The 9507-nt window shown below is 41.5% G+C and overlaps 1 protein-coding gene across 1 annotated transcript; it reads right to left on the minus strand.

Annotated features, from left to right (window-relative positions):
* Positions 1-304: 304 nt before the first annotated feature.
* Positions 305-9315, minus strand: TYMS (thymidylate synthetase). Its single transcript, XM_082235176.1, has 7 exons — positions 9065-9315; positions 7110-7183; positions 6531-6705; positions 5594-5695; positions 4934-5109; positions 3369-3440; positions 305-743 (listed from the first exon to the last, which is right to left on the minus strand). The coding sequence occupies exons 1-7, from the start codon at positions 9252-9254 to the stop codon at positions 606-608; spliced, it is 927 nt and encodes a 308-aa protein (XP_082091302.1). The 5' UTR covers positions 9255-9315; the 3' UTR covers positions 305-605.
* Between the last annotated feature and the right edge of the window lie 192 nt (positions 9316-9507).

Raw genomic sequence — 9507 nt, forward strand, 5'->3', positions numbered from 1 at the left:
TTTCACCTTCTGCCATAACTACAATGGAAGGAGACACTGGAAGTTATCACTACAATTTGCTAGGAACTACAGAAGTCTTCCCAATAAAATATCATTTCTATTTGATAGCCTAGAATGTGGGGGAAGGGCTTGGCATATTATTATTATTATTATTATTATTATTATTATTATTATTAAATTGCCAACTACTTATCTAGTTGTTCCATATTTTACACAGCACCCCCTTCCCTTTTACTACCTAGTCAGGTAAACTTGAAACCTATGTAAATTATGGTAATAGAATACAGGTGATGCACATAACACATATGTACTAAAGAAATATATGTATATTTTATTGCATAGTTCAGAAATTGTAGAAAGTGCTTTTCTATTATACAACCTAGAAAGTTAACCTCTCACAGCAAGTGAAGCTGAAAAAAGTATCCTCTGGGGGGGAAAGTATTTCATTGGATACAGTGCATACTTCAAACACCATAAGAAAACCATGATAATTTATCATGAAATATCTTTAGTATTTTCTAATATTTAGAAAGTCAAAATATGGTTCTTCTAAGGGCACTACTGCAAATTCGACCTTAAGGCAAGTAAACACTGCTACAAGTCACCTAGACAGCCATTTCCATTTTAATAGCTGGATGAGGATCATAACCTTCTAGTTCAAAGTCATCCGCATTGAAGTCATTGATGTTTTCAACATTGCGAAGAATTTTGAGTTTTGGAAAAGGTCTTGGTTGCCTCTGAAGCTGAAATTTTAAAGTAGAGTTGGTTATTTCAGAGGGATGGCATTCATATAAAATTGACTAATTATGCAAGGGGTATTCACCTTAGCAACAAATTTCACAATGGCATTTGTTTTAAATCATCTCATGTTAATACTTGCAGAAATGTGAACAGTCCAGTAAACTGCACAGCCTTTCACCTTTTAGTAAGCTGTTCAACCCACTCCAAGCCCATGGAGATCACATCCATAATGTATTGGTCATGTTCAGCAGCTCTTATATTACAGTGGTGCCCCGCAAGACGAATGCCTCGCAAGACGGAAAACCCGCTAGACGAAAGGGTTTACCGTTTTTTTTTTTTTTTTATAAAATTTTTATTAGGTTTTCACATTTTATATGGACAAAGACAAAAACACAAAAAACATAAAAACAAACAAACAGAAAAGTAAAACAACAAACATATATAGTTTCCAGAAAAAACTTATTTTCTAACCCTGGTCATTGACTTCCCCCCCACCCCCTCCCTTGCATCCCTATTCCCAAATTTGTATCAGCAAATTGGCATTTCCTTATCCATCTTAATATTAGTCCTTTATATATATATATATATATAAAAAAAAAAAACAAAAACAAAATTAAATTTATTCTAAGTTGGACCTCAGTTCCCTTCCAACGATTTCCCATTTTGTCTTAAATAATAATCTTGTTAGCTAAATCCCATAGTCTTAAGTGTTGTTGAAACTAGATTCTTCCCTCCCTCCCTTCCCCGGTTTGTGTCCCTTCCAGAAACATGTCCAAAATAGCAATTATTAGCCCGGATTCCTTACGTCCGAGGCTCTCAAATCTCTTTCAGTCCCTCTCCGCCGGCCTAGTTGGCAATCCTTTATGTCGGTCTTCACGTCTCGAAAGAGTTCTTTCACAATCAGTCCAAAATCTCTTCCCATATTTGCAAGCGACTGCTGAGGAATTTCCACAAGGCATGAATTTTGAACATAATCAAAGTCAGAGTCTATGTGGAGGCCCCAATTATATTTCTTTATTTTAAATTCCTTGATTTCATAAATTCCCAGGGCCTCCACTTTCATCTTCTGGATCTTTCGTAGATTTGTAGTAGGTTCAGTCCAATAGTCTCCTTGTTTATGTTCCACAGATGTCAGCTTCTGGACAATATTTTCCCATTTCAGTTCTTCTCTTTCTTGTTTTGTCTTCTCCTGTTCTTTGGTTATCATTTCCGGCTCAGCTGTGGATTCTTCCTCAACCAGGTTCTCATTACATTGAACAGAACTACTTGTTTCAGGATTCAAGGTCATCAATTGTTCACTCATAGCCGTAGTCTGTTGCTGTAAGATTCCAACCAAATAAAACATCCTTTCGATTTCTCCCAGTATCTTTCCATCCACAGCCATTGTAATTCCACAGATTTCCCCCTAGAGGGAATCTGGTTACTTAGTGTTCTTTTCTCCAACAGTCCTCTGTCTTATTATTGATTCTTTGTTTCCAACAATTTTAGTTCAATTGTAACTCCTTTTAATCCAGAGGGGTCTTAAGTAGCAATTTTTCTACTATTAACAGTCCGTTTGACAGCTTTGACAGCTGTCAAACTCTGCTCTTCTTATCCCAGCTCCAAAGTAGGACACTCCCGAGCCCTGGAGGGGGGGTTGTTTACAACAGAAATATACCCCTTCCAACACTCCTCTCTCCTGCTCAAAAAAGAGATTCCTTTTCCAAATCTTGGAAGTTACTGTCTTTTTAAACTCACCCTTTACAGGGTAGGCACTCCAGCTTAGTTCTTTTATCGTTGCTCTGGATCGTCTGCAAGGGGGGGGTGCGGACTTCCTTTTAACACATCCCCCGATCGTCTCAAATTCAATAGGTAAAATTCTTAGAATCCAAATTCAATTAACTCACGGGTTCTTTTTCTCAGCCGAATTTCAAGGAAGGAAGTCAGCGCTCTCCAGTCATGGCTCGCGGCTTCGCTCAGCAGAGGTAGCGATGGACTCTCAGTGCCACGCCACCCCCCGTATCCCCTCCGCAGCCTTTAAAAAGGCTCTTTGCGAATCAGGGGGGGCGCTTAAGGCACCCACCGAGTCTTCAGTCCGCAGGCTTTCGTGCCTGCGGTTTTAAGGGTCCCCGTGTCGCCGGCACGGCAAAGACCCATCCCCCGCTGAGCCGATTCCCTCCGGAGCTCGGAGGGAATCCGCCATTTCCAGATCGCGCCAACCCCGGAAGTCTCGAAAGGGTTTACCGTTTTTGAGCTGCTTCACAAGGCGAATTTCCCTATGGGCTTGCTTCGCAAGATGAAAACGTCTTGCGAGTGTTCCGATTTTTTTCCGCCCCCCCTTTTTCTAAGCCGCTAATAGCCTTTTAGCCGCTAAGCCTTTAATAGCCGCTAAACCGCTAATAGCGCCAATCCGCTAATAGGGTTGCTTCGCAAGACAAAAAAACCGCTAGACGAAGAGACTCGCGGAACGGATTATTTTTGTCTTGCGAGGCACCACTGTATTAAGCAAATGACAAGCACTATGAGTAATACATTCCATCATTCCTTTAACTCCAAGACTGAACTAATTCAATATATATAGCAATGGAAGGAAATACACAGTGTGAGTAGTAAGGCTGGCTATTTGCCAAACTATTTTGGATATTTACCTGGATTTTCAAAGGTTCGATATGATTCAGGTAAATATGAGCATCTCCTAGTGTATGTATAAATTCGCCAGGCTATATAAAAAAGAAACACAGCCTTAATATTAGAAATAGAATGAACAAGAATATACAGGGTGGCCCAGAAGTAGGTATACTGCTTTAAAATCCACATTCTTTGTTCTTGACTCAAGTTCTCATCATTCACAATATCAGTAAAAGGAAAAAATAATTAATAGTATACCTACTTTTGGGCCACCCTGTACATGCTGATATATTTCTTAAGCAATATTGCTCTAACCAGATTCCTCAACAAGCCATTTAATACACACAAAATATATTGCTTATTCTGAACTGGTTTGAATGCAAGTTAATACATTACAATAAATGTGTACAATAACCTTGGTCTGCTATCACAAGCACATGAAGGAGAAATGTTTGCATACTCTAGATAAAATCTGTGGTTCATAATTTTCTAGTGGATATCTGCCTCATTAGAGTAGCAGCTATAAATTGTTAACATTAATGTCTTTCTGTGGGATAAATTGTTCTACTGGCTCAAGAAGCAGCCACCCACATATGGTGCAATCCTGTATGCTCTGTTTACAGAGACTAAGGTGCTTAATGGTTCCTACGATTCCATATGACAACATCCCTTCTCTGCATATCTCTTCTGTCTTGAGCTTAATCCATTGGGGCCAACTAACAGAAGTTCTACATCTGAGCAACACTCTCCCAGCAAGATGGAGCAGAACCCCACAAGTTTTTCCCACTTGAAGCAAGAACAGGTTGCACTCGAGGACCTGAACAAAAGCCAGCACAGCATGCCAAGAAGATACAGGCAGGCTAGTCTGGCACTGCTCTGCTCCGCTGTACACAGAAGTAGTTTTTGGAGAATTATCAGAATCTGGGAGTTGCTCTGCACCCTGTGCTGTATGATCACAAAGAGCAGAATTACAGCCATGGAAAATTCAAGTGCTTCTCACAAGGGGCACAGGAAATGGAGTTTGAGCATCTGTACCTTGATCCATTATAGTGATGAGATGTTTAGCTTTGCTACAAACATTTCCCAAGTTCCTCATAACAATCTTTTATAAACAGAAATATTAGAACAGCAGCTGTATTAACTTTCAGGACATTTTGGCAACATCACAACAGTCTTCCGATTCTCAAATTATGGCAGCCAGTGGAAGATACAAGCACATTGCACTATAAAATGCTTGACCTGATAGAACCACTGACAGAATTCTTTTTCTACAAATTACGCCAACACACTACTTTTGACTCTTCAATAGTTATGGTAAGAGGCCATCCAAATAATGAAGGCTGAGATCCTACACACACTTAACAGGGAGTCAAGTGACATTGAACTTAATAGAGCATACTTCTGAGAAGTGTATACAATTGCACCGTTGAAGAAATATGAAACTTGTTCTGAAGTTCAACACCATGTACAAATTTTCAACTTTTTCATTTATATACCATCCATTTTAGAAAGTCTTCATATACTACATTCTTTCTAGTTTATTTTCTATTTTGAAAGTGAAAATAGATAAAAGCATTAAAAATACCTTCAAGCCTGTAACATGGGCAACCATTGCAGTGAGCAATGAGTAACTGGCAATGTTGAAAGGTACTCCTAATCCCATATCTCCAGAACGCTGATACAGCTGACAAGAGAGTTCACCATTTAAAACATAGAACTGGCATAGAGCATGACATGGAGGCAAGGCCATCGAGGATATATCTGAGAAGCAAACAACACGGCAAAAATTACAATATGTCCAAAGGCAAAATTCCACCCACAGTATGATCTTATTGGCTTTGTTTTGTAAACTAGCAATTACCATTTCCCAACATAGCAACAGTGTGTCATTGTTAGAAAATGACAAAAACGGAAAAAGAATGTTAAAACTAAATTCTAAAGAACTGGCCAGTTCTTAATACATTTGTGTAGAGTATTGTAGTGGCAGCTTGAGAACAATCCCTTTTCCCAGGTGAACACAGTAGTTTGTTGATTATTTTATAAAGAAAAGCTGAGTGTATTTTTTTAATTTAAAAATACATTTAAAATATATTTTACTTTGATCATAACCACAAGGCATAAAAAAGCCAACAAGAAGACAGTTTACAAACAACACATGCAAGCTATTCTACTGTTTTTCAGAAGAGGATTATCATGCACAACTACAAGGTACAATGACATTACATAATTAATTCCATAACCATACCTTTAGCATTCCACGCACACATGATTATTCTTCTGTTATCTGGATTGTTTCTGATTGTATCAATTACTTGCTGCAGCTGATCTACTCCTTGCCCTGTGTAATCTGAAAATACAGAAGGAAAAGTGTGACAATGTGGCAAATGATAAATTTTTAATTATCTGTGAAACTGTCAATTGTCAAGCTCATTCTTAGGAGGCAATTCATATCATTTATTTTCATACTACCCCACTAAAATTTACAAAACTACTTAATAGTGAGATAATTTTCCTCTACTAAGAAACACAAAGATTCTGAATGCACAGGAGGGTTGAATCCATCAGTGCTTTTTCTGGTACTACTGCTTCTTCTTTGCTCGTGGAACACAGAACCTGCAGTAATACTGCCCCTTCAGTCTATGACTTCACACTACTTTTATGATAACTTTTTGCGTATTGTGTTCCCTCAGTGCAGATTTCCATATGAACTTATGTGTGCCATTTACTATTAGTGATGGGAGTGGCTTGAATTATGAAGAACTATTTTTGACACCCTTTTACCCCCACCACATCTTTAACATAAGATAGGTGGGAGTCTGTGAAAAGGAAGTTATTGTGATAGTAGCTATATGCATGCCCTCTGCAGCTATGTCTAGTACCTTTCTGCTAAGGTACTAAATACTTTTGTGTACTCTTTATTTACCCAAGAACCCCCACAAAAATATGTGAAATGGACAAATGAACAGAAAGGCATATTTTAGCAACATTAATTCTTTCCCAGAGCAGCTGTACTGGGGGGGGTGTACCATAGAGGGGGAAATGTGTTCTATTTAAGGCATGAATGCACTATTTTACCATAATCTCTTCAGTACCTAGAATACTGGATTTTCAATTAGGCAGTTAATCCTTTCCTCAGTACGGAGAATACCTAAATATAGGAAACCAACAGAATGTGTCATTACCTGTATGCATATCTTTGTATTCAGCTCCAAAATGTCTCCACTGGAAGCCATAAACTGGGCCCAAGTCTCCTTCCTCCCTAGAAAAGAATCCCTGTTTGTCTAAGAATTCACGAGAACCATTGGCATCCCAGATCTTAACACCTTTAGCAGAAAGTTCTTTTGCATTTGTAGAACCCTGTGTGAGGTAAAAAGAGAAATATTTATTAATGTTAATTAAGAACGTAATTTTAAGACGCTTCCTGAATTCCTCAGAATTATTAGCTGAGCTTCCTGCATTGCAGAAGGTTGGATTAGATGACCCTCGGGATCTGTTCCAATTCTGCAATTCTGAGAGCATTTATGTTAAAAAGGCAGTACTGTACAGAAATGTGTGTAGGATAGTACATTCTGCAGTTTTTTAACACTACAGGAACAAAGATAGCAAGGGTGATATAGAAGACTTGAACACACACAAAAAGGACCACCATACCTTGTCAAACCTAGCACACAGTAAAAATTTAAATCTATCAATTAGTTCTGAGCTAAAAGTAATACATAGAATATTGCTGCATACTAGTACATACCAATTATATACCATACCTTGATAAACCAAAGTAGTTCTTCAAGTACTCCCTTCCAGAAAACCCTTTTAGTTGTTAGCAATGGAAAATTATCTGAAAATAAATTTTAAGAAAGTTAGAGCAGATAAGAGAACATCTGTAATTCATCAGTACAGTGTTACCTCAGTTTAAGTACTTAATTCGTTCCGGAGGTCTGTTCTTAACCTGAAACTGTTCTTAACCTGAAGCACCACTTTAGCTAATGGGGCCTCCTGCTGCTGTCATGCCGCCGCCGCGCGATTTCTGTTCTCATCCTGAAGCAAAGTTCTTAACCCAAGGTACTATTTCTGGGTTAGCGGAGTCTGCAACCTGAAGCGTCTGTAACCTGAAGTACCACTGTACACATTTAAGAGGAATGAAACATTACCTACCAAATATATTAAATATGGACAGAGCAATTCTATTTGTAGGAAGGGGAAGAAAAGAATCTATGGTAGACCAACTGTTACATCTAAAGCCCAATTGTTTTGCTGCAACAAGGGAAGGAGGTGGATTATGGTTTTATTTGTTCCCCTTTAACCTTTACCTTCTGCCCAATGGACTCCAGTGAGAGAATTTACTATGTCATATCCAGATCTATTACGGTGGTAACATTAGAGCAGCAAAATCCGGTGGATTCACAGCCTATCCTGTTTCTGGCTTCACTGCCAGCAGACAGGGAGGTCTACCGAGTCATATGCACCTGTTAAACCACCCTTTCAGGAAGCATCAGATTGCCAAAGTGACCTCCCAGGAGCGCAAGTGTTGTATAGAGATCCAAGGCTGTCCAGACAAGAGCCCCCTCTCGACCTCACTGATGTGGTCCAAAGAAAAGCAGAGCAATACATTTGGCACCAGCTTGGCTGCAGGAGTTGCCAGAAGGAGGCATACAAGGTGCCATCCAGCCATCTTAGGGACTCCGCTCCAGATTTGTGTAGGGTTTCCTCCTTAGCCTTTTATTCTCCCTAAGACATCCCGCAAGGCAGCAGACGTTTAGAACCAGAGCTTTCCTTCTCCTAGAAGGGCCAACTTCCCAGCCTGACCCCCCTTTCCTCTACAGCACCCTGGATCAAAAGAAGCAGTCTTGGGTCTGGATTGCTCCAGATTGTCTATGACAGGGGTGCCAACTTAAATAAAATATGGGGGGTGGAGGATTGCAGGTAAGCTCACATGGCGTGGTGCACGCACACTATTTGAATGGCAATGCCCATCAACTTTGGGTGCTCAAATATTTTAGGGGGGGGGGGAGCTGAAGACCTTTTGTTATGTACTGAAGTTCTCACCCTGGGCCAGCAGGGGGATACTGTAGATAGTTTTCACTCAGGTCCACATATGCAAATAAGGGATTGAAAGTGACATTCAGTGACTGGATAGTTACAGAAAATGGTTACTGTTGCGTTCTAGTGGAGCTCTATATAAGCAGGCTGGCTAAACCCTTCAGTTCAGTTCTGTTCTGGCCAGTGAATAACCAAGAGCTGTTTGAAGAATCGCTGTGTCGTCTGATATGTTCACCCACAACTTAACACCCCTCGCCCCCAAGATGAGAAAAATGGTACGATTCTGACATTTAACTTTTGGCTTGTGCCAATAATCGGGGAGTCGGGAGCTGGGAGGGAAATAATCGCGCGCACATAAACAAACGCACTCAAAATGCGCTCTGCCGTTAATAATCCGGTTTTTGGCGGGGAAACGCTGCGTCCTTCCTCTGCAGCTGCTGCTGGGAGGAACTGAAAACAGGGCGGCGTCCACCCCACGAACGAACATTTTAAAAAAGCTTAGGGCTTTATTGTTATGGTGTCGTCAGTCCCACTACGCTTGCCGATTGCTAGGTATCGAAGAGCGTCTCCCCATGACCGAGAGGCGCCATTATCCCCTCGCAGGAAGGAGCAGCGTCTCCTCGTTTCCTTCTGCTGAGGGGAAAAGAAAAGGGCCGGCGCTGAGGGAGGAGAGGCTCACCTCGGAGGCTGTAGCGCGCCTGCAGCCCGAAGACGGAGAGGGTGCCGGTGCCCGTGCGGTCCTCCTTCCTGTGCCCGAAGCGCAGGATCTGCTCCACTTGCCTCAGGTACTGGAGCTCCCCGTGAGGCGGCGGCGCCGCGCCGGAGGACTCCTCGCGAGGGCCTTCGGTCTCGGTCACCACAGCGGGCATAGCGAGGAGGCGGCAAGGAAGCGGGCGGGAAAACCCAGCGCGACGACGAGAGCCTCCCGCTTCTGAAGAGGCGCAACTTCGGAATTGGCGCGCTCACCCACCCATTTCCCCTCCGAGCCAATAAGAGAGATGTGGAGGCGGGCACCGCTGCAGATCCCGCTTTGCTATTGGCTGTCACGTTTCCTATATCCTCCGCGGCTCTCGTTGAAGGAAGATGCGTTACCCTCTCGCCGCCCGCGCAGAGGGTCGGTCT

The sequence above is a fragment of the Podarcis vaucheri genome, assembly GCF_965113315.1.
Source record: "Podarcis vaucheri genome assembly, chromosome: 8".
In the NCBI taxonomy this organism is placed as follows: Eukaryota; Metazoa; Chordata; class Lepidosauria; order Squamata; family Lacertidae; genus Podarcis; species Podarcis vaucheri.

Excerpts from the sequence above, each read along its gene's own strand:
- TYMS (XM_082235176.1), bottom strand. The coding sequence starts at position 9,254 with ATGCCCGCTGTGGTGACCGAGACCGAAGGCCCTCGCGAGGAGTCCTCC. Across the intron at positions 5,110-5,593 it reads GTGTGCGTGGAATGCTAAAG|ATATATCCTCGATGGCCTTG; the intron begins GTATGGTTATGG and ends TTTGCTTCTCAG. Across the intron at positions 744-3,368 it reads TCGAACCTTTGAAAATCCAG|CTTCAGAGGCAACCAAGACC; the intron begins GTAAATATCCAA and ends TTAAAATTTCAG.